Here is a 24,427-nt window from a genome sequence, read left to right as displayed (position 1 = left end):
ACACCTGTATATAAGCCTTGAGCATGCCTCTGTACCCCAGTCTCGAGACTACCCTACTCCAGTAAACACCTGTTGATTGTTAAGTTACAGCATCCGTGTGGTTATTGAAAAACATCATACTCTCAGAATCACGGATCTAACAGTGGCGACGAGTGTCGATTCGAATCTACCTGCAACTCTGCATTTCCCTTCAAGGATTCGCTCCGGGAGGGCGGTGGAAGAAAGTCGAGGCCAGAAACACGGGCGTCGACCACGAGCAACTGCCCAGTCGTCCGGCAGAGAGTGAACATCGCAGGGGAGGCTGTGGAGAGCCGGGCTTGGTTCCCCAGCCACGACGATCAGCAATAGACTGACGACAGGTACAGCGCAGACGGACAGCGGCGGCTGGAGCCGACCGACGGCGGAGAGAAAGCCGAGCAGCGTCGACGGGGTAAGACACAGGGTGAAGCGCACAGGGCGCAGCCGGGGGTTGAAAACCGAGCGGCGTCGACTAAAAACAAAATGGAGAGAGAGAGGGTAAAGCAACAGCCGGGTTCAGGACCGAGCGGCGGAAACGGGAAAGGCGCACAAAAAAAAAACACGCAGAGCACAGCCAGGGCTCAAGGGCTGAACAGTGTCCACAGGGAGAAGAAGGGAGAGCGCGGGAGACGCCATTGAGCCGCGGAGAAGAAGGAAGAGCGCGGGAGACGCCATTTTTAGAAGCCGCAGCGGAGAAGGAGGGCGAGCGCGGGAAGGAAGGAAAGCGCGGGAGACGCCATTTTGTGCCAGCGGAGAAGAAGGGGAAGCGCGGGAGACGCCATTTTTGACAGTTAAATCACACCCAGGGATGCCGAAGAGTGGCAGTATCTCTACGTTCGACAATGAAGTCGAAGATTGGGCGACATATGTGGAACGTATTGAGGTGTACTGCAGGGCGAATGAAGTGCCAGATGCTAGGAAAGCACTGGTTTTGTTAAATTCCATGGGTGCAAAAACTTATGGGTTACTGCGAAACCTAATAACCCCAGAGAAGCCGGTGAACAAAAATTTCGAAAGCATAGTAGAAATCCTACAGGACCACTTGAACCCCACACCACTGCTGATAGCAGAACGATTTAAGTTCCATAAAAGGAACCAACACAAAGACGAAAGCAATGCTGAGTACCTAACGGAACTGCGCAAGCTATCGAAACACTGCCAGTTTGGAGCGGGACTAGCAGATATGTTAAGGGACAAGTTTGTGTGTGGGCTGCAAAGTGAAGGAACCCAGAAACGGCTTCTATCAGAAAAGGATCTTACGCTGGACAAGGCTTTCAATATGGCAGTATCACACGAAGCAGCCGGAAGGGGCGCTGCAGAGATACAACGGAGACCGCAAGAATATGGCACCAATGAAATGTCCTATGGAACAGGGAAGTGCTATCGCTGCGGCAGAACAACACATGACCAGAAGGATTGTTGGTTCAAGGACCAAGTGTGCAGACAGTGTGGAAAAGCAGGACACATAGCAAGAGTCTGCAGGTCTGGGAAGAAAACCAACAGTAAGAAATCTCCACAGGAGAAGTACAAAAAGGTACACCAGGTGATGGACAGTAGTTCAGGCGAACAGAAAAGTGACACAGACTCTGGAAGCAAGGAGCTGGGTTGTCTGAAACTACATAAGGTAACCAAAATGGAGGATCACCAGACTATCTGGGTTACACTCAAGATAGATGGAGTCCATGTGAAAATGGAATTGGACACAGGATCAGCCCTAACAGTCATAAACCAAAGGGACTACAAGCGGCTATTTTCACATATACCCTTGAAAGCTACAGAGATTGTCTTGAAGACGTACACGGGGCAAAAAGTCTACCCCAAAGGAAAAATAAGGGTGAAAGTGATATATAAAGGCTAGGAAATACCTAAAATGGATATATATGTATTGCCAGATGGAGGACCACCACTGCTAGGACGTGAATGGATCCGGAAGATACAATTAGATTGGCATTCCATACAGGCACTGAAGGTTGAGGCCAAAAAGGATGAAGACGTCACACCTGGACGACTGTCAAAAATGCTAACTGACGCAAAAGAAGTGTTCCAGGAGGAACTCGGAACACTAAAAGGCATAACAGCAACGATTAAAATAGAGGAAAATGCAAGCCCAAAGTTTCTTAAGGCCAGGCCAGTGCCTTATGCGATCAGACCAGCTGTCGAAGTAGAGCTGGAAGGGTTGGAACGTTCAGGAGTACTGTCCAAAGTAGACTGGAGCGAGTGGGCTACACCCGTCATTCCTGTAAGGAAGAGGTCGTTGAGTAATACGCCTGGGGAACCAAAGAAGGTTCGCATCTGTGGGGATTTTAAGGTGACAGTGAACCCAGTCCTTCACACGGTATAATATCCGCTTCCACGAATTGAGGATATTTTCGCCTCGCTATCTGGAGGTAAACGCTTCACCAAAATTGATTTAGCCCAGGCGTACTTGCAAATGGAAGTAGAAGAAGCCTCGAAACAATACCTTATGATTAACACTCATAAAGGTCTTTATCAATACAACCGGCTGGTGTTCGGGGTAGCATCGGCTCCAGCTATTTGGCAAAGGGCGATGGATCAAGTCCTGCAAGAGATTCCAGGGACCCAGTGTTATTTGGATGACATCCTGGTCACGGGCGAAAATGACAGTGATCACTTCGCCAACTTGGAGAAGGTGCTCACCAGATTAAAGGAATATGGGCTACGAGCTAATCGCCACAAGTGCGAGTTTTTCCAGAAGCAGATCTCGTATTGTGGCCACGTCATCGATGAAGAGGGGTTACATAATTCCCCTGAAAAGATTGAGGCAGTAGTCAAGGCTCCAGCACCGGAAAATGTGTCACAACTGAGGTCGTTCCTCGGGCTGGTAAACTACTACCATAAGTTCTTACCAAATTTGTCCACGGTATTACACCCACTGAACACCCTACTGCAAACAGGGGTACCATGGAAGTGGAATGACGAACGTAGACGAGCTTTCCAAAAGTGTAAAGAATTGATCACATCAAAAGAGGTGTTGGCCCATTTCAACCCAGCACTACCAATTCGTTTGGCATGTGATGCATCACCCTATGGTTTTGGAGCGGTGTTGTCGCACAAATTCCCAGACGGGTTGGAGAGGCCAGTAGCCTTTGCGTCTCGGTCACTAACCTCAGCCGAGCGCAGCTACGCCCAGATTGACAGGGAGGCCCTCAGCCTAGTATGGGGAGTAAAAAAATTCAACCACTATCTGCATGGGCAGAAGTTCACCTTGCTGACTGACCACCAACCACTTGTCTCCATCTTTAGTCCGAAGAAGGGCGTTCCAGTGATGACGGCACAACGGTTACAAAGATGGTCCTTGTTTCTAGGGGCGAATCAATATGAAATAGAATATAAAGGCACGAAACAGCATGGAAACGCTGATGGGCTATCGCGCCTGCCACTGCCTACTGTGGAGGAAGCACCAGCAGTGGACCCTATCGAGATATTTTATTCGTCAATAATTGAACGATTGCCAGTAACGAACGCGGATATTGAGAAGGAGACCCGCAATGATCCGACGCTGTCTCGGGTATATGATTTGACGGTGAGGGGATGGCCAACACATGGCGACTCACTGTTGCCAGCATTCTCATCCAGAAGAGAACAGCTGTCAGTATGCCAGGGGACAGTGATGTGTGGATCCAGAGTGGTGATTCCACCCGTTAAGGGAGAGAGTGCTAAATGAGCTACATGAAGGTCATCTGGGGGTAGTGAAAATGAAAAGCCTTGCTAGGGCTTATGTGTGGTGGCCGGGAATCGATCAACAAATCGAAGACCTAACCAAGAGCTGCTCAGGATGCCAGAAGGTCCAAAATGCACCACCACATGCCCCTCTATACCCATGGGAGTGGCCCTCCTCTCCATGGCAACGGGTGCATATTGATTTTGCTGGTCCATTCATGGACTCAATGTTCTTAATAGCAGTGGATGCTCATTCGAAGTGGCCTGAGGTGATAAAAATGTCCTCAACCACTACAGAGAAAACGATTGCAGTCCTACGGACCATATTTGCCAAAAACGGCTTGCCAGAGCAGATTTGCTCTGATAATGGACCACAGTTTGTGTCCGAAGAGTTTTGAAAATTTATGAGAAGGAATGGGGTAAGGCATTACACATCCGTCCCGTATCATCCAGCCACAAATGGATTGGCTGAGAGGTTCGTACAAACCTTTAAGAAGGCAATAAAGGCCATGTGCAATGATGAAATTCCACTACAGCATAAGGTGGACAATTTCTTATTAGCCTACCGAAACGCGACACATGCAGTTACCAACCAGACCCCAGCCATGATGTTCTTTAACCGAAGGTTGCGATCTCGTCTGGACTTGCTTAGACCAAATGTGCGAAGAAATGTTGAGGATAAACAATTCCAGCACATCAATGAGAAGCCGACAAGGAGCTTCAATGTAGGACAACCAGTCTTGGCCCGTGACTACCGAACAGAGAAATGGCAACCCGGAACGATATGCACACGGCAGGGGCCATTAATGTACACAGTGGATGTCGGGGATAACATTGTGAGACGCCACGTTGATCAGATCTTAGCGTCACAGGAACGAGTCAACCCCATGTCTTGCGTACCTGGGGATGAACCCGACATACCGGTAGCATCTACCTCCGAACCAGTAACAGTGGAACCCGATGAACTAACTGATGAAAAGGGGCCAGAATCGCCTCCGCACCAAGAACAAGAACCTCAGGAAAGGCGCTATCCCGAAAGGATCAGGAAGTCGCCCCAAAGGCTGAATCTATAAATGGACTATTGTTGTTTAATGTACATGTTAAAGTGTTAATTGTTATTTAAATATTATGGGTACTACTAATCTAAAAGGGGAGGAATTGTAGTGTATGTACCTTTAAGAGAGAACTACTTTTACAGCTCCTGTATACTGTAGTACCGGCAGTGACCACACCTGTATGTAAGCCTTGAGCATGCCTCTGTACCCCAGTCTCGAGACTACCCTACTCCAGTAAACACCTGTTGATTGTTAAGTTACAGCATCCGTGTGGTTATTGAAAAACATCATACTCTCAGAATCACGGATCTAACAGATACGAAATTGGCTAAGTGACAGGAAACAGAGAGTAGTGGAGAACGGTTGTTTTTCAGACGGGAGGAAGGTGTTCCCTAGGGGTCGGTACTAAGACCACTGCTTTTCTTGGTATATATATTAATGATTTGGACTTAGGTGTACAGGGCACTATTTCAAAATTTGCAGAGTGTAGTGATCAGTGAGGAGGAGAGTGATAGACTTCAAGAGGACATAGACAGGCTGGTGGAATGGGTGGACACGTGGCAGATGAAATTTAATGCAGAAAATTGCGAAGTGATACATTTTGGTAGGAAGAACGAGGTGAGGCAATATAAACTAAAGCGGGTGCATGAACAGAGAGACCTGGGGGTATATGTGCACAAATCATTGAAGGTGGCGGGACTGGTTGAGAAAGCGGTTAGAAAAGCATATGGGATCCTGGGATTTATAAATAGAGGCATAGAGTTCAAAAGCAAGGAAGTTATGATGAACCATTATAAAACACTGGTTCGGCCACAACTGGAGTATTGTGTCCAATTCTGGGCACCGCACTTTAGGAAGGATGTGAAGGCCTAGAAATTGAGTTTGCGCTGCGCCGGGGCTTAACGCCGGAAATTTAGCGCCGGTGCTAAGTCGCGCTGTGCGCGCCAAAAATTCAGTAGCGCCGCGCCCAAACGGCTGCCGGCGCTACTGAAGGCTGTTTGCGCCTGAAAACTGGTGCTACGCGCCGCATTGCGGCGCTATTCCGGCGCTGCGGCGCCCGATGCGGTGCGGCAGGCTCGGGAAGTGCAGGCCTCCTCCTTCAGTTAAGGAGGAGCTGCCTGCACCCGCCCGCTGGCCGGTTAAATCGCCACAAAAATGAGCCCGGCACCTCGGGGAAGTGCCGGGCTCGCAGCCGAGAAGCATCTGTTCCGCGGGGGTGGGGGAGTCCGGGGAGGGAGGTGCGGGCAGGCGGCCGGCGGGAAAGCGGCCGGCCACCGCTCCACCTTTATGCGCCGGCGCAAAGTCGTGCAAGACTCTGTTGCCAGAGTCTTAGTTGCGGCTGCCACGGGCGAGGCGGCCGCAACTGAATTTCGGCGCTGGGGCCCGTCACCACGGCAACCGGGACGCTGCGCACACCGATGACGTCATCGGTGCCGGCGCAGCGCTACCGGTGTAACGCCGATGTTGGGCCCTAGTCAATTTCAAAACCGGCTGTAAGTCCAGCGCAATGCCCTCTAGCACCGCAAAATGGGCGCTAAGCCCACTCAATTTCTAGGCCGAAGGCTTTAGAGATGGTGCAGAAAAGATTTACAAGAATGGTTCCAGGGATGAGGGACTTCCGTCACGTGGATAGATTGGAGAGGCTGGGGTTGTTCTTAGAGCAGAAAAGATTGAGAGGAGATTTGATAGAGGTGTTCAAAATCATGAGGGGTCTAGACAGTGTAGATAGAGAGAAACTGTTGCTATTGGCAGAAGGGTCGAGAACTAGAGGACACAGATTTAAGGAGGTTGGCAGAAGATCCAAAGGCGACATGAGGAAAAACTTCTTTACGCAGCGAGTGGTTATGATCTGAAATGCACTGCCTGAAAGGGTGGTGGAGGCAGATTCAATCGTGGCTTTCAAAAGGGAATTAGATAAGTACCTGAAGGAATATAATTTGCAGGGATATGGAGAAAGGGCGGGGGATTGGGACTAGCTGAAGTACCCTTGCAGAGAGTCGGCACGGGCTCGACGGGATGAATGGCCTCCTACTGTGCTGTAACGATTCTATGATTCTTATGCCCAGCTGATTAGATTCCTTCTCAAGAGAAACTGGAGCTTTTCTGAAATAGGGACCTGCTATATTTTGTCTTCACCTTGAAAACAACTAGTCACTCAGTGGGTGGTTTTCTGAACAGGGCCCTTCCTGAAATCAAATTTCCAGATAGGGTTTAGTAATTGAAGCTCTGCAAATATATGGCTGGTGCATTTGTCTATTGTCCAGGATTTGACTGTGGCTGAACCCCATGTTGAGAAGCAATCTTGTGATGATACTCATCAAATAAGATGTGTGCTGACTGACTACTTTGCTCCCATTGAGGCCTGAGAAAACTCCTGTAATGGGCGCACTTCCCCTTTTTGTCAACCCCCTATCTTTTTTATTTTCCTCCTTGGAGAATTTAAACAAAAGATAAACAAATCACTGCTACCTGTCATGTGGAACTACTTGATCAGATTGGCTGATTTGTGACTGATGTTTGCAGAGGTTGTGCAGGCTAAGCAGTGCCTTCTCTTTAGCCATGCAAAGCTAAGCTGGTGCATCCTTAAGAAAATCAACTTGCCAACACTATCCATTCTCCATCTAACATTTGAGTGGAAGACTGCTTCTTTGCTGAACTGTATCCCTAAATCTTTTTCACCAAGTTGATTCAAGCTTCAACATTTTGTAAATAAGACAGCTGTGTCAAGATCTTCGATTAAAAAGTCATGCAACAACAGAATGATGATATGTGTCATGGGACCTTGTGTTGGGAAGAATCTATGGCACATGATAGGAAAAGTTAAGTCCAGAGTTGGAAGAGGCTGGCAGGCCAGCCAGAAATAGGTGGTTGTTTGAGGCAAGGCTGAAGTCAAAATGGCAGTGGTACAAATAGTTTTGAATTTTGCAGACTAAAAGCTACAAGCATAAACCTCAAAGTATTTTTAAGTTTTTACAAATCAAAAATGTGCAGGCGAGTTTCAATTGTACTATAATAAACTGAAAACTGAAAAACGGCAATTGGAATTTTCTGGTGTAGGAACCAATAAAGAGGATCTGCTACTGATGACAAGAGGGGGGAAAAACTTTTGACACCCCCCAGAATGATGTTTCACAAATGGCAGATGACTGCTCAGGGGAAACATTTCTTAAAAGCACAGGTCTAGAAATTGGATAAGGTCTGAAAACAGGCGCAGTGATCAAGATACGCTATCAACCCACGCCCGATTGATCCAATGCAGGCAGCATGCAAACTTCATGCTGCCTGCTAATTTACATGAGTGCAGCGTGCAGCCCAGCACTAAATGTGCTGCTGAGTGACTGCATGCTTAGCAGTGGGCCCAAGTTCATGCAAGGCTAGCACCAATAAAGCTAGCCAGCACTTCTTAAAGCCAGCCTGCACCACTTAAAGGGGAGAGGCAGTTTGATGAGAGCAGGTGCTGGAAGTCATTGCAGAAGGGAGTATCACCTGGGAAACACAGACCAAAGAGAGGGCTCCAAGGCTCTCCGATGCAGCACTGGAGGCCTTAGTGCAGAATGTGGAAAGGAGGAGAGAGGTCCTATATCCACAGGGGGCCAGGAAGCCCTCCAGGCAGACACTGCGAAGGCAGTGGGAGCAGATAGCGGTGGAAGTCAATGCCAGCATTGTTGCCCCGAGGACCTGGATACAGTGCCGAAAGAAGTTTAAGGACATCACACGAGTGGTCAAGGTCAGTGAATGCATCTTCAAATGCCATAGCACACCAACTGCACCACTAGCATCACACCGCTCAGTTCACCACACCCCCATTACTCATCTACCAACAATCTCTATCAATCACGACTCATACCTCACATTCCTATGCTCCACCTCAGCCTCACACACTTACCACTGCTGCATGCCTCACACCTACATCTCACAGCTTGCATACACTGCCAGTTATTCAACCATGACAGCCACATCACCCAAACGGATTGCATCACACTCACTGATACACTTCCCTCTCTCTTACAGGACAAGGTGGCACACAACCATAGGCAGCAGCAGCGAACCTTACCCCGATCGAGGGGACAGTGCTCGCTATTATTGGAGTGGCCGTGACTGAGGCCATGGCCAGTGGCGGGGCTGAACCAGTGAATATGATGCAAGCTTATACCTAATCCTCCTTCTCACATCCTACTTTCCCTTCAACCCACAATCTCTTCTGATTTATAAGTTGCAGATGCACCTTTTGCTTCCCCACCACTCTCCTCACCACAAACCTATAGGTGTGCCTTTTTCCTTTCTGATACCCAAGAACTCCAACCTGGACACACAGTGGTGGAAGAGGAAGAGAAGAGTGATGATGAAGAAGAAACACCATCATTCCATCTCACACTCGCAGATAGCAGCTCAGACACTGGTAATGCGCATAGATTAGAGGTTAGCATAGGGGCGGGGTCTGCACGTGGTGAGTCACTGGGCACAAGTGGGCTGCAACCAGGTCAGGGGGAAAGGGTACCGCAGGTGCCAACGCTCCAGAGGGCGAGGTCGCACACGGATTCTGCTGCACAGAACTCAGATGAGGACTTTGATGGGGCAGCCAACAGAAGAAGGCTGATGGGTATGCACAATGAAATGCTTGATGCATTGGCAGGCCTGCCAGAAAGCCTGAGTGCAATGTCAAGGAGCATAGAGGAGTCCAGCACCAATGTTGCACAGGGCTTTGCGCAGAACTTGGAGCCCATCCTTTCCCACGTGGAAGGCGTGATCAAATCGATTAACGCACTTGTGGACCAAACCATCATGTAGTGTCTGATGGCTGATGTCTCAGCTTCCATTGCAGCACAAGCAGAAGCCACCCAAGTGGTGCAGTGGAAGCTCAGACTGAAGTAATGCAAGCTTAGCTTGCTGCAATGCAAGCAGACTGCTGCCATCATGGCTGGGGTTACCGGTGTTGAAAGTGGCTTGCAGGGTGTCACATCAGTCCAGCAAACTGTCCTCTAAAAGATTACCAGGATTGCTGAGGTGCCGTCCTGGGGGAGTGACAGTGACTCTGTGGAGCATGAATCTGCTGTCCTCTCTCAGGATGACAGCATTCATCCTCCCACCACTGCCACTCTGCCAGTGCCCTTGCTGTTGCCTGTCAGCCAGCCAGCACAGGCTGCTGCCGTCCATGCCGAGGTGATGCAGTCTGAAGCTGGGCCTACTAGGCCTAGAGCTACTTGAGGTCGTCCTGCATGGCCATCTGCAGTCTCCCCCACTGAAAGTCAGCAGCCTTCCACCAGCCATACTGCAGCCACTGGGGTAGCACTGTGTAAGAGCACAAGGACAGGAAAAGGTACACAGAAGACAGGCATGAAGGGAATGCACAAGGGTGATTAGTTTCATTTTGTATGCAATATGGCATGGTTTAATTTATAAATTTGGTTTGGAATGTGTATTTTGTGTGGGTTTTATTTTTGCATTGTGGCCAAGCGACGATGTGATAGTTAGGAAGAGACGGAAGGTGCCCCTCCCAAAAATGGCCAGCACCGTCTCCTCCATGGGGGTCAGGTTATGCAGGCGCGCCTGTCCCCTGCTGGTTAGGTGCTGCTTGCGCCGGTTATAAGCCACCTTTTCCTGCACGAGAAAGGGAAGTGTGTCAGTGAGTGTGGTGATGTCCCTGTCATGGTTGAATAACTGGCAGTGTGTGCGAGCTGTGAGATGTGGGTGTGAGGCTTGAAGCGATAGTAAGTGTGTAAGAGTGAAGTGAAGCTATGACTGTGAGGTATGAGTTGTGTTTGGTAGAGATTGTTGGTGAGTGATGGGGTGTGGTGCATTGAGCATTGTGTGAGGCTAGTGGTGCAGATGGTGTAATATGGCATTTGAAGATGAATTCACTGAGCTTGACCAGTCATGTGAGGTTATTAAACTTCTTCCTGCACTGTGTCCAGGTCCTCAGGGCTACACTGCTGGCTTTCACCACATTGGCTATCCGCTCCCATTGTACTTTACACTATTGCCTGGAGGGCCTCCTGTGGAAACAGCGCCTCTATCCTTCAATCCACATCCTGCACCAAGGCCTCCCAGTGCTGCATCCGAGAACCTTGGTGCACGCTCTCTCCTCTGTTGTGCCATCATTGCTTTTCACTGTCTTCCCCAGCCAGTTCAATGATCTGCTGCAGGTAGAATGCACCTCCCCTTTAAGAGGTGCAGACTGCCTTTAAGTAGTGCAGGCTAGCTTTAAGCGGTGCTAGCCTCGCATGAACTTGGGCCCCTTGCTGAGCATTCAGGCACTCAGCAGCACCTTCAGCACTGGGCTGAATGCCACAATCATGGAAATAAGCAGGCAGCACGAAGTTTGCATGCTGCCTGCAGTCCTCTTAATCGCGCATCGTGATCCCCACATTCATTTTCCAGGGCAAACCCATTTCTAGGTCTATAACTTCAGTAATATATTTTCCTGACTTAACTATAATATAAAACTGTAAGTTACCTCTTCAGTGTGGCTCTTTGTCTTTATCTCAGCTGTAGCCATCTTTAATTGAAGATCTTTGAATTGAGACTTCTCTTTCATTAGCTCCTCATAGACACTATGATATTTATTTTGCAGATGTTTCATTTCTTCTTCCAGTGTGGATATATGATTCTCCTGATCCTTAATCTGTGAAAGCACCAATGCATTCTACTTATTTTAATGAGAATATATTGGGATCTAACATATTTGTCAGCCTGTTATGCTCACGTAGAATTGTTTAAAAAAAAAAAAAAAATATTTGTGAAAGATTTACAGGTAAAATGGAAGTTATAATTCAAATAAACTGCTGTCTCCATAGGTCCAATGAGTTTGGGCAATTCAGTTCATAGTAGGCATGGGTCCACAGCACCAAACTGTACCTGCACGATATTTTAATCTTTTCCACACCAGTGTACTAGGTCTAAGATTGCTTATTTAATGCTCTAATTTGTGGAGGGAAATCAAAAATGTCTCACTGGCACAGTAGATATTGTCCTTCTATAGTCAAGGCTGACTTATAAGGATGAGCAGTGGGAGTTTTAATCTGCATCTAATCATGGTGTACCTGACCTGAGAGAGCTCAATCCAAACACTGGATGCCTGATAGGAAAGTGTCCCATTCCCAAAACCAACATCTCAGCTTCATCAATATAAAACTTCACACACACACACAAAAAAAAAATAATGATCAAGAAGAGCCAATGGCTTGGATTTTCCTCCTTGGTGGCTATGCTGCCATAAGTATTGTGGTACTGGTCACGCTGTTGCCTCACCAATGCACTGCTAACCCAGTGATGTTTCTGAAGTCAGCCCGACTTCCATTTTTTTGGTGGGCTCCCAGTGAGGTTTCCATCTGCCATCAAGGAACCCACCATGTCGTCTCTTAGGCAGTCCCTCGGAACCGAGGATGACTTGCTTCCACACTAAAAATTAGTTCTCAGGTGACTGATGAGTCCAATGAGGGACCTACAGTCTCTGTCACAGGTGGGGCAGATGGTGGTTGAAGGGGCGGGTGGGTGGGGTGCTTGGGTTGACGTGCGCTCCTTCTGCTGTTTGCATTTGGCTTCCGCTTGCTCCCAGCAAAGAGACTCGAGGTGTTCAGCGCCTTCCCGGATGCTTCTCCTCCACTTTGTGCGGTCGTGGGCCAGGGATTCCCAGGTGTCGGTGGGGATGTTGCACATTTTCAAGGAGGCTTTGAGGGTGTCCTTGAAGCATTTCCTCTGCCCACCTGGGGCTCTCTTGCCATGTCGGAGCTCTGAGTCGTGCGCTTGTTTTGGGAGTCTCGTATTGGGCATGCGGACGATGTGACCCATCCATTGGAGCTGATCGAGCGTGGTCAAATCTTCGATGCTGGGGATGTTGGCCTGAGCAAAACACTGACGTTGGTGCGCCTATCCTGCCAATGGATTTGCAGGATCTTGCAGAGGCAGCGTTGGTGGTACCTCTCCAGTGCTTTGAGGTGCCTGCTGTACATGGTCCATGTCTCTAAAGCATACAGGAGGGCGGGTATCACTACTGCTCTGTACACCATGAGCTTGGTGCTGGGTTTGAAGTCCTGGTCTTCAAACACTCTCTTCCTCAGGTGACCAAAGACTGCACTGGCACACTGAAGGTGGTATTGGACTTCGTCATCGACGTCTGCCCTTGTTGACAGTAGGCGCCCGAGGTATGGAAAGTGGTCCATGTTGCCCAAGGCCTCATCATGGATTTTGATAATATGGGGACAGTACTGTGTGGCAGGGGCAGGTTGGTAGAGGACCTCTGTCTTACGGATGTTTAGTGTAAGGCCCATGCTCTCGTACGCTTCGGTGAAGGTGTTGACAATGGTTTGGAGTTCGGCCTCAAAGTGTGCGCAGACACAAGCGTCATCTGCTTCCTGTAATTCAATGACAGAGGGTGGGACGACCTTGGATCTGGACTGGAGGCAACAGAAGTTGAACAGTTTCCCGTTTGTTCTGTAGATTAGCTCCACTCCAGCGGGGAGCTTACTGAGGGTGAGATGAAGCATTGCAGCCAGGAAGATTGAGAAGAGCGTTGGTGCAATGACACAGCCTTGCTTGACCCCGGTCCGTACGTGAATTGGGTCTGTGGTGGATCCGTTGGTCAGGATCACTGCTTGCATGTCATCGTGAAGCAGGCAGAAGTGGTGGGAAAGGAAGGTAAAGCCCTGCTGCTGTAGGGCCTGATGCCTGTAGCAGCTTAAAGTGGGCTATGTTCCTCCTAGTCAGGAGAGGGTCTGTTCTCTGGACATCCTGTGTGAATAACTGGTATGGGAGTGTGAATTGCACTCTCTGGGATGGACCTTTCAATTTTTATAATGTCTCCGCCAGCCTTAGCAGTGCTGGATAGCTGCTGTATATAGGCGTTCCTTCTATAGCTGTAATGATAGAAAGTGTGACATATGACATCATGGCAGTATTACTTTATTTGGTTACCTCACCCATTTTTGGGCAGGCGCTTCTGACATCAAATGAAAGATCACTAGAGAGAGGCAGAAGTGGGTGGAGACTTGTTGAGACAGGTTCAGCACAATTTACAATGGAAAACTAGTGTAACTCAAGGAAAATCCTCCCTAAGTCCTAAAAGCAAATATCTGAAAATCTATATGGGCAGCAAGTGCTTTGACATTTAAATTAGATTTTTTTTTAACAATTTAGCACTTTGCCAGGAGCTAGTGCTTGTTGGCTAGTGGAAACAAATGTACGTATTTACAGAACGAACCCTGCTGCTCTCACCAGCATTTGTCTGAACTTCAACCCAACATATGCCTCTACGGTTGGTCTCAGCCACAGGAACACCTGTGCCCACCTCAGCATCTAGATTTTGCTGCTCCCGGCAAAACAGGAAATCCATCATTGCTTCAACTCGAATTTCTGTCCAACTCAAACTCCCACTATGCCTGTCTTCCCTGCTCTTTGACTCTGTGCTCCATTCTCAACCAAACTGCTCCCATTCCCTGGCCCCTGTCATGGGCTACCTGTGAGCAATGTCACAACAGAACTATTTACAATAATAGAAAGTTTATTTACCATCTGCATTTCGATTTTTTGTTTGATTTTGAGGTTATCCACTTCTGTCTCCATTTCAGACGTATGGTACTTCAATTTAACGAGCTGCCTTTGTTGCTCCTGATATTGGCTCCGTTCCTGATTAAGCTCATCCTGTAAAATCCTCACCAGATCCTCTTGTTGTTGAAACTGCAACACAAATACCATGGTAATGGATTACAATAACTGTTGTGTACTGGGAACATAAGTAAATCCATAAATAACCTAATTTAAATTTCAGAGATCTGTTTTGAGGTCAGCTCCAGATTTTCTTCAATGGGACAAACCTGCTAATCTAGGCAGACAAGTGACATTAGTAATCAGAAATTATGGGCTGGATTTTTCCAACCTCAGTGGGTCCGTGGCGGACAACGTCTGTGGCATGTGGGGACCCCGCATCTGTCTCGATCCCGGCCTCCAACATGATTTTCCATTGATGGGGCTTGTTAAGCCCGCTCTGCGAGGTTCCCGGTCAATTAATAGGAAGCAGGTTTGATGACGTCATTTGATGACGCGTCATCAGCCAGTTTCCTTAAAGGGACCATGGCCATATTCATTTTGACAGTTGTGCTGTCAGTGTTCTGCAGCATTGAGGTGTTGCAAACACTGACAAGCACTGCACAAAGGAGCACGGCTGCACCCAGGCTCTCCCATTACTCCCTCCATATGCTTATGGAGGGAGTCACAGCACACAGGGAGGTTCTCTTCCCTTCCCATGGGCGGAAGACACCTCCCCAGCACACCAACGCAGCCTGGTTGCACATTGCACAGGAGGGCACAAGCGGGGCTGTTGTCAGGATAACCTGGGTGCAGTGGTGCAAACCTTTCAATGATCACAGTAGATCACAAAACTTTACTGCAAAGTCATACTCAACCTCATCCTGCTGTGCCACTCATCACATCCCCATCACTCTGCCTTCCCTACCCTACTTCTGCACATCCTTACTCACACCAACTTACCTTACACCTCCACCCATCGCTCTCTATCTACGTTATCACTTCCCCGTCTCACTAGCCACCTCTCACACTCACCCTCATCCTTGTCCAATCATTCAAACTAATAACACACAAGGGTAGGCACTTGTGTGCTTTAGCCAATGTTCGTGTAAAGTTTCTGTTAATGTGTTGTCAAACATTGAAATCTCTATTTTGAACACTTTGCCTTCTTGGGTAGATTTGTGTGCACCTTTGACAGTGTCTTAGTGAGTTCAGGTGAATAGTGAGATATAATGCCACCACCCCCCCCCCCCCCACCAATGGTGATGCATGTGAAAGGAATGGCTTGGATATTGTAGGGATGCTTTATGGTGCTGGTGTGGGGTGGTGCCAACCTGGTGCATCATGTGGCAGCTAGGGTGTACAGTGTTAAGTGAAATCACTCTGGACGTGGTGAGGTCATCGCTGGAGTCACGGGCAGCAATGTGCACGGGTGATGATGCCCTGTGTCCTGTGCAGCATCAGTTGATTGCGGAGAAGTTTGGTGTGGATGTTGGTGCTGCTGGTCTGCCCGGTGATGCTGGTGTTGGGGCTGATCGTGTTGGGATTCAGAGGACCAAGGTGAGATTTTTTCAAGGGCACCGATGCTGATGGAATAGATGGCAGGTGAAGTTGAGATGACAGAAGCGATCTGTCAATGGTGAGAAAGGTTGTTCCAATGAGGTGACACTGGATAAAGAGTTTGCTCCAATCACTTGCAACCTGCATAAAGCTCAATCTGTCTTCCAAATGCAGTAAACAACAGCTTCTAACCTTGGAAAGTGAAGACCTACGAAATGGGAGCTTTCATTGAATATTTCCAGCTGTCAGGTTAGTAAATCGTTCCATTCTGACACAACATCCGACCTACTTACCTGGCGTGATACCCGCTCTCCGGGAACCTCATTAAAAACCTGGTAAAATGATAAGCACATGGGAAAATGGTGCTCAACTACCTTTTAATAAGCTTTTAAGTATCTAAATTGGCTGACCCGCCGCTTGGTGTCGGGTTTGTTCAGGGATGACATACCCGACATTTGGGAAACTGAAAAGGCGGTGGGTTTACAGAAGGATACTGACCTGTTGTCAATCTTTGTGATTTTGACAGCAGACTCGCCTCCAAACCCCCACTCTGAGTGCTGGCAAAATTTCAGCCTATATAACCGCTATTGAAACTTGGGGGGTGATTTTCCCACTGGAGGCGAGATGGAGGTGGGTTTCAGTTTGGGTGGATTTGAAACCCGCCTCCACTGATAGGTTTCAAAAATTTGCGATTTTCCCATGATTGTCTACTTGATTTCAGAGGTGTGGGATGCCTTGCTCAATTAGTGTTTTGGGACTGAAACTTGCCTCTGTTGACAGGACTTTTCCAGTCTGATTTTATGGCTTCTTTCTGCCTTGGCCCATTCCACAGCATTTCTGTGTCTCCTGCACCACCTCCAAGATCTTTTGAGAAACCACTATGTCCAATTCCAAGGCAAGGGCCTCCCCGAGGCTCTTGGATGAGGCGCTGCCAATGTTGTTGGAGGGGGTGACAGCTAGCATGGAGGTGCTCTTCTACTCATCTCGGAGGAAGAGGCCTGCCAAAGAAACCAAGGCTGTGTGGGTACAGCTGGCAAGGGATAGAACCTCCAGATCTGTGTGCAGATTGGGCGAATGTTTCTGTGTATTGATGAAATGCCATCCCTGTTGGAAAGCATTAAAATGATTTGAAGCCAAAACGTTGGCAGCTCCACATTGCGGGCACCGCCACACTTGCGTTGTCAGGTTGGTGGCCTGAGTGAAAGGAGGCCAGAGAGTCATGTCCATTGTCAATGATGTCCTAGGATGGAGCCAAGGACATGTGCCAACTTGAGCAACCTATGCAAATCTGGCCATGATAACTTCATCCCTTGCATCCCGGGCAGCCATGTGCTTGCGTACTGCCACTGTCGCTGGTCGATACACCGGCGCTCGGACCTCCTCCTCCTCCTCCTCATCTGAGGTCTATGCAGAAAGAAAACGAATGGTTCCCATGCTGCTTGTAGATGCCTCCTTTCGGGAAGCGCTCATTGCAAGTGGGGATAGGGTCTTCCAAGGACATCCCACAGTTGATGGAGTCAAGTTGCAGCACCTCCGACTTCGGAAGGCCTTCTAAAAGTGCTCAAAGACCTTTTAAAGCCAAGGTCTGGCACCTGCAAGTAATCCTTGCTGCAATAAATGATATTAGACCTGCAGCAGTGAGGAGGCCACCCACGAGTCAACCCGCCAGGTTTACCTGGCGTGGTTTAGGAGGTGCGTGGATCACACTGAAAAGCTGCAAAAACCACGAGGGCCTCTCAAAATAGGCTTAGAGAGGCCATGAACGAGCATTTAAGGATCTTTAATAGCGCAATGGCCAGCAGGAGGCGGGAGCGTTCCCGACCTCCAAAATCGGCACCAGCAAAATCCCGCACCTGACCTCTTTGAATCTGATTTTCCCGCCTCCTCCGACATCAGAAAATCGCCCCCTTGGATGCAATAAAAGAGAATATTGAAGCAATATGGTAGAAAAAAAGACTTGCATTTATATAACATCTCATCATGTTGAAAATTTTCAAAGTACAGGTACTTCACACAGAATGAATTATTTTCAAAGTCCAGCAACTTATTAAGGAAGCAAACATTGGAGGTGGCTGGCATTTGGGAGCGATTTGGGGGAGGGGTCTGAAGCACAGTGGAGCCATCTGAGAGCGCAGAAAGCAGGAGCAGCTACATCAGGAGGGCAGACATTTACAGTGGCATCGGAATAAAAAATGTAGGATGTTCAGGAATCTGCATGGAGTACACTGAAAGTGTAGGCGCATTCATAGGAAAGAATGTGCCCATGGCCACACCAGGAAGGCATGTTGTGGCAGTGGCAGAAGCACAAATGGCAGCCACACCCAGGGACTCCGAATGGCTGCATCTGGAGCAAGCATCCCCAATAGCTAGCTTTAATCCTTCTATAAGAGAGTGGCACTGAGAATGGGAGACTGGGTGAGAACAAGCATAACACTGAAAAATATTGGGAGGATGGGGGCAGATGGATAATGCAAGTTTCAGGAAAGAGGCAGGCACAAATCCAAGTGAGAAAGGCCTCCAGGGTTAAAACTTGTTGAGCAGTTTTCCAACAGAACTTGGGCATTTTATGGGCAAGCTTAAAAAATTCTCAAAAAAAGTAAGACTTTATGGGGTTGATAATGTAAGTGGAAATGCCCGAAGCACTATTGTACCTCAGCGCCTGAGGCCGTATTATTGAGCGGAGAGGCCTAAGCCATACTCCATATCACATGCATATTATGCATATCTATTTGATTGGGAAACACTGGTAGCCTGCACATAGTCTTTGTACAAGGTTCACTGGAGGCCGAATGTTATTTAAATAAGGGGATGACCTTGAAATGTGATCTAAAGTCCTGAGCAGTATGCAATAAGGTGTTCGCCCATATAATATAAGTGGTATAACGGAGGCCTGTTAACTTTATTCAGGTCCTTGTTGTTACAGATACATTGTTATATCTCTTAGCAACTGACTATTTTTGTCTTGTTGGTGATTAGAGGAACTTTTTGGAGCCTTCCTGATAGCTAATTAAAGTCGTAATCCTTTCTGTGACATTATGCACAGATGATGCTGTTGGTGGGTATCGCTATGGGTACACATCTTTATTTGCAGATTCTGGAGAATGAACATCAAAGGAGGAATGCCAGACAGGTGAACCCACACTTTAAAGACACCCCAATTTGAATCACCCTTATGCTGCCACTTGTGTGTACATGGGCCAGGCTCTCATATCTGGACCTATCTACAGATACCTGCCTGTGCCGACTAAATTCCTAAAGTTTCCGTAACAGAACTAAGCACACTCCTGCAGCAGATTTGCAAATCAATTGCAGCACAGGGAGGAGGCAGAGTGGCAATATTGATGAAAGATGGAATACATGGTGTAGGGAGGGTTGATGTAAACTAGGAAGGCGTACAATCAGAGTCATTGGCCCAGAAATTCGGGTCGGGGGCTTCCCGCGGGTGCAAGCTCCCGACCTACACTTACCTAGCGCGCCGGCAGTTGAGCTCTGGGCCTGCGTGGAATTCCTCTCCGGGGCCTGGCCCAGAGGCCGGCACGCTGTGCTTGCGTGTCCCAGGGGCGTAGTTAGTGCGATGCGTCCCCTGGGATCACGTGAGCCATGGGCAGCCAATCGGAGGAGGGAAAAGCCCATTCATAAGATTGACAGAAAGACCTGTCAAAACGTATGAATGCTGAGGGCCCAAAACAGTAGTTAACCTTCAAATAATTTTTTTTTAAACCACACTTTTTAAATAAACTATAAATTACATTAAATAACTATTTTAAACAATAATTTAAATTTTTGAAAAAAATAATTTTATAAAAAAACGGGGCTAAAAATAAACTTACCTTGCTTTAAAGTATTTAAAAATAATGGGCCAGTAATTCCGGTCCCAACGCGTGAGTACGGACGGTGTACTCACGCGTGGGCCCGTTGGAAGTGCCGGATTTCAGCATGCACAGCGCATGCGTGGGAAACCGGCATTTCCTCTCCATCGAACCAAGGGGTTAAGAGGTCCAACGCGTGCGCGCAGGACTCTGCTTTTTGACAGGTTTGCGCGTGTGCAAGGGCCTGAACTTTTTAGAAATGAAAAAAGGAGGCGTAAGGAGTGGATTCTCGAAGGTAAGTGGTCTATTATTTAAAATTATTAAATTTTTTCCACAGATTCATTGTTTATAAGGACTTTACAGTAAGGTAAGTTTATTTTTAGACACGATTTCGTAAAAAATTATTTTTTTCAAAAATTTTATTAATTGTTTTAAATAGTTTTTTAAAGTTATTTATAGTTTATTTAATTATTGGGATGTTTTTTAAAATTTTAATTAAAGTTAAACTAGTCTTTTGGGCGCCCGTACTTTTCATGAGTTTGACAGTCTTTACTATCAAACTCATGAATGAGTTTCCCCTCCCCTGATTGGCTGCAGAGTGCTCACCTGATCCCAGCCGGCACATCGCACTAACTACGTCGCTGGATCAGGTAAGCACATTGCGCCGACAGCTGAACCAGGCCAGTGACAGGAAATGCAAGCAGGCCCGGGCTTCAGATGTTGGCGCGCAGGGTGAGTGCACATCGGGGGCTTGCACGCGCGGCAAGCACCCAATCCTAATTTCTGGCCCAATAAACCTGTGGAAAAAATGTTTTAATTTTAATTAATTGACCACTTACCTTTTAAAATGCAGTCCTTACGCCTGGTTTTTACATTTCTAAAATCTAAATACTTACCCTCACGGAAAAACCTGTAAAAAAAACGTAAGTTCAAAGCGCACGCGCAGACTCCCGCGCGCACGTGTTCGACCTCTGAACCCCTTCGTTCAGAGGATCGGAAGTGCCGGTTTCCCGCGCATGCGTAGTGCATGCAAGAAACCGGCACTTCCATCGGGTCCACGCGTGAGTACCCCGTGCGTACTCACGCGTTGGGACCCGAATTTCTGGGCCAATATGGTTGGAACTCAAAGATAAAAAATGACCTGACAAATTAATAGGGTTATATTAGAACTCCAAATTCTGGGAGGCAATGAAAGAGGGAAATTCCAGACAGATTAGAGAGATGAGCAGCAGTAACAAAATTATTGTTCTGGGAGATTTTAATTCGCCACTTATTGGTTGAGACAGAGAGGGAGTATCGGACTTTTTTGTGCCTCCCGGGGGCGCTAATGGCTTTGCGACCGGGCGCGGGGCTGATCGTGCAGGGTCGTAGTTGATCACGCGAGGTCGTGGCTGCCTTGGTGGTTCAGGTAGGTACTTTTTAAATTGCCGAGCCTGCAGTGATGGCCCTTCCCTTTAAGGGAGGGAAGGAGCCTTTGAACGCTGCAGCACTGCACAGCCCAGTGTAAAGCGCTGCTGAAGTCTCCGCCCCGCTCTCCGACGTTAGCGCCCAAAGAAGGGGCGCTAAAACTCAATTTCGCGGTTGCCAGTGCTAATTAGCGCCGGGTGCTAACGTTAGCGCCCCAAAATGGTCGATATTGAATTTTTCCCCGCAGGAAAGTAGTAGTAGTTTTAGGAATAAAAACAGAAAATGCTGGAAATACTCAGCAGGTCAGGCAGCATCTGTAGAGAGAGAAACAGTGTTAACGTTTCAGGTCGATGACCCTTCGTCAGAACTGAAGATGTAACAGGTTTTTAAGCAAATGCAGGGGCAGGGAGAGGGGGAAGCGGAGGAAAGAACAAAAGGGAAGGCCTGTGATAGGATGGAAGGCATTCTCTCAGATCCAACCCCAACATTGTCATTAAACCTGCTGACAAGGGTGGCGGTGTTATTGTTTGGCGAACCGACCTCTACCTAGCGGAGGCTGAGCGCCAACTCTCCGCCACCTCCTCCTACCTCCCCCTGGACTCTGACCCCACTACCGAACATCAAGCCACCATTTCCAAGACTGTCACTGACCTCATCTCCTCTGGAGATCCTCCCTCCACGGCAGCCAGCCTCATAGTTCCCCAACCCCGCACAGCCCGCTTCTACCTCCTTCCCAAGATCCACAAACTGGACTGCCCTAGTAGACCCATCGTTTCAGCCTGTTCTTGCCCCATGGAACTTATCTCTTCCTATCTCGACTCTATTTTTTCTTCCCTTGTCCAGTCTCTTCCCACCTACGTCCACGACTCTTCTGATGCCCTCCGCCACTTTCAGTTTCCAGTTTCCTGGCCCCAACCGTCTCCTTTTCACTATGGACGTCCAATCCCTCTACAGCTCCATCCCCCACCAGGATGGCCTGAGGGTGCTCCGCTTCTTCCTTGAACAAAGGCCCAACCAGTCCCCTTCCACCACCACCCTCCTTCGCCTGGTTGAACTTGTTCTCACATTGAACAACTTCTTCTTTGACTCCACTCACTTCCTCCAAATTAAAGGTGTTGCTATGGAAACCTAGCTATGCCTGCCTTTTCGTGGGCTATGTGGAACATTCTTTGTTCCAGTCTTACTCGGGTCCCCTCTGTCACCTCTTTTTCCGGTACATTCATGACTGTATCTGCCTTTTCCTGCTCTCGCCCTGAACTAGAAAATTTCATTCACTTTGCTTACAATTTCCACCCTTCCCTCACCTTCACATGATCCATCTCTGACTCTTCCCTTCCCTTCCTCGACTTCTCTGTCTCCATCTCTGGGGATAGGCTATTGACAAACATTCACTATAAGCCCACTGACTCCCACAGCTACCTGGACTACACTTCCTCCCACCCCGCTTCCTGTAAAGACTCTATTCCATTCTCCCAGTTTCTCCGTCTCCGCCGCATCTGCTCTGATGATGCCACTGCTATACTAGTGCTTCCGACACGTCTTCCTTTTTCCTCAACCGAGGATTCCCCTCTACTGTGGTTGACACGGCCCTTGACCGTGTCCATTCTATTTCCCACACTTCTGCTCTCACCCCTTCCCCTCCCTCCCGGAACCATGACACGGTTCCCCTTGTCTTCATCTTTCACCCCACCAGCCTCCACATTCAGCGGATCATCCTCCGTCATTTCCGCCACCTCCAGCGTGATCCCACCAGCAAACACATCTTCCCCTCACCTCCCCTTTCAGCATTCCGAAGGGACCGCTCTCTCCTCAACAGCCTGGTCCACTCCTCTATCACTCCCAACACCCCGTCCCCTTCGCCCGGCACCTTCCTGTGTAAGCGCAGGAGATGCAGCACCTGCCCTTTTACCTCCTCCCTTCCCACTGTCCAGGGCCCCAAACATTCCTTCCAGGTGAAACAGCGACTTACTTGTACTTCTTGAAATTTAGTATACTGTATTCGCTGCTCACGATGTGGTCTCCCCTATATTGCGGAGACCAAACGCAGATTGTGTGACCGCTTTGTGGAACACCTCCATTCAGTCCGTAAGGATGACCCCGAGCTTCCGGTCACCGTCACTTTAATTCTCTGCTCCACTCCACTCTGACCTCTCCGTCCTCGGCCTTTTACATTGTTCCAATGAAGCTCAGCGTAAGCTCGAGGAACAGCACCTCATCTTTCGATTAGGCACTTTACAGCCTTCTGGACTCAACATCGAGTTCAACAATTTCAGACCATAACCTCTGCCCCATCATTATCTTTTTTCTGTCTCTCACATGGCAGCTGTCGATCGTTCTGCCGTTGCCATTTACACTTCATCTAGAGTCATCTTTTGTTTCTTAACTTATCCCATTACCATCTCCTTTTGCCTTGCACCATCAGCCCTTTTGCCTCTTAATCTCTCCTTCCTTCCATCCTATCACAGACCCCTTTTGTTCTTTCCTCCCCATCCCCTCTCCCTGCCTCTACACTTGCTTAAAAACTTGTTACATCTCCAACTTTTCCAGTTCAGACAAAGGGCCATCGACCTGAACCGTTAACTGTTTCTCTGCAGATGCTGCCTGACCTGCTGAGAATTTCCAGCATTTTCTGTTTGTATTTCAGATTTCCAGCATCCACAGTATTTTGCTTTTGTAGTAGTTTTAGGATGTCATGGATGAATACAGAGGTTAGAATCCAATTAAAATTGAAGAAACGGGCCTATGAGGACTTGCAATAATAATGAAAAAAACTAAAGAAGAATATGAGATTATAAGAAAAGAGGCTAAGGGCAGGACATAAAAAGCTAAGCTATGAGAGAAAAAAAATCAAAACACATCAAAAGGAACAGCAAAATGAATTACAAGTATATCAGTAAAAAGAGAATTATTAAAGGTGAGGTGGGACCACTGAGAGGAAAGGATTGTCAATTTGTGAATGATGATTAAAAAATGGCAGATGTATTTAATGGCCAGAATTTTGCCGGCGCTCAGGGAGCGGGTTTGGAGGCGGGACCACTGGCAAAATCGCAAAGATTGACAGTGGGCAGGAAACCCGGTCAACCCGCCTCCAATCAATCTTCCCAAGTGTCGGGTTTGCGCATGGACCCGACACCTAGCGGCGGGAAGAGGATTATAGCCACTTAACTGCCTGTTAAAGGTTGTTAACAGGAAGTTAACAGGCTCTTTTTCAATTTTGACACTTCTACTTCGAGCTTCCCGACGTTCGGACATCACGCCAGGTAAGTGTGGCGTGTTGTAAGTCTGCTGTAATGTTTCTGCATTGATGACAACTGCAGAAGTGGTGTGAATGATCCAATGGGTGCACTGGTGAGTTTTAGAGGTAAGAAAAGGTTGTGA

General features: G+C 48.1%; 1 protein-coding gene across 1 annotated transcript in view; it reads right to left on the bottom strand.

Moving 5' to 3' along the window:
* Nucleotides 1-24,427, bottom strand: part of LOC147115004 (uncharacterized) — an 869,491-nt gene that overhangs the window by 260,135 nt on the left and 584,929 nt on the right. The window contains exons 24-25 of the mRNA XM_085993202.1: nucleotides 14,259-14,426; nucleotides 11,209-11,376 (exon numbers count right to left, since the gene is read on the bottom strand). Of these exons, the coding sequence (XP_085849328.1) occupies nucleotides 11,209-11,376; nucleotides 14,259-14,426 (336 nt within the window). The remainder of the gene's footprint in view (nucleotides 1-11,208; nucleotides 11,377-14,258; nucleotides 14,427-24,427) is intronic.

This window comes from Somniosus microcephalus, chromosome 7 (genome assembly GCF_052327205.1).
Source record: "Somniosus microcephalus isolate GS21.2 chromosome 7, FLI_Smic_1.0, whole genome shotgun sequence".
NCBI classification, from domain to species: domain Eukaryota; kingdom Metazoa; phylum Chordata; class Chondrichthyes; order Squaliformes; family Somniosidae; genus Somniosus; species Somniosus microcephalus.
The sequence above is the reverse complement of the archived record's forward strand: the minus strand, read 5'-3'. Positions and strand labels throughout refer to the sequence as shown.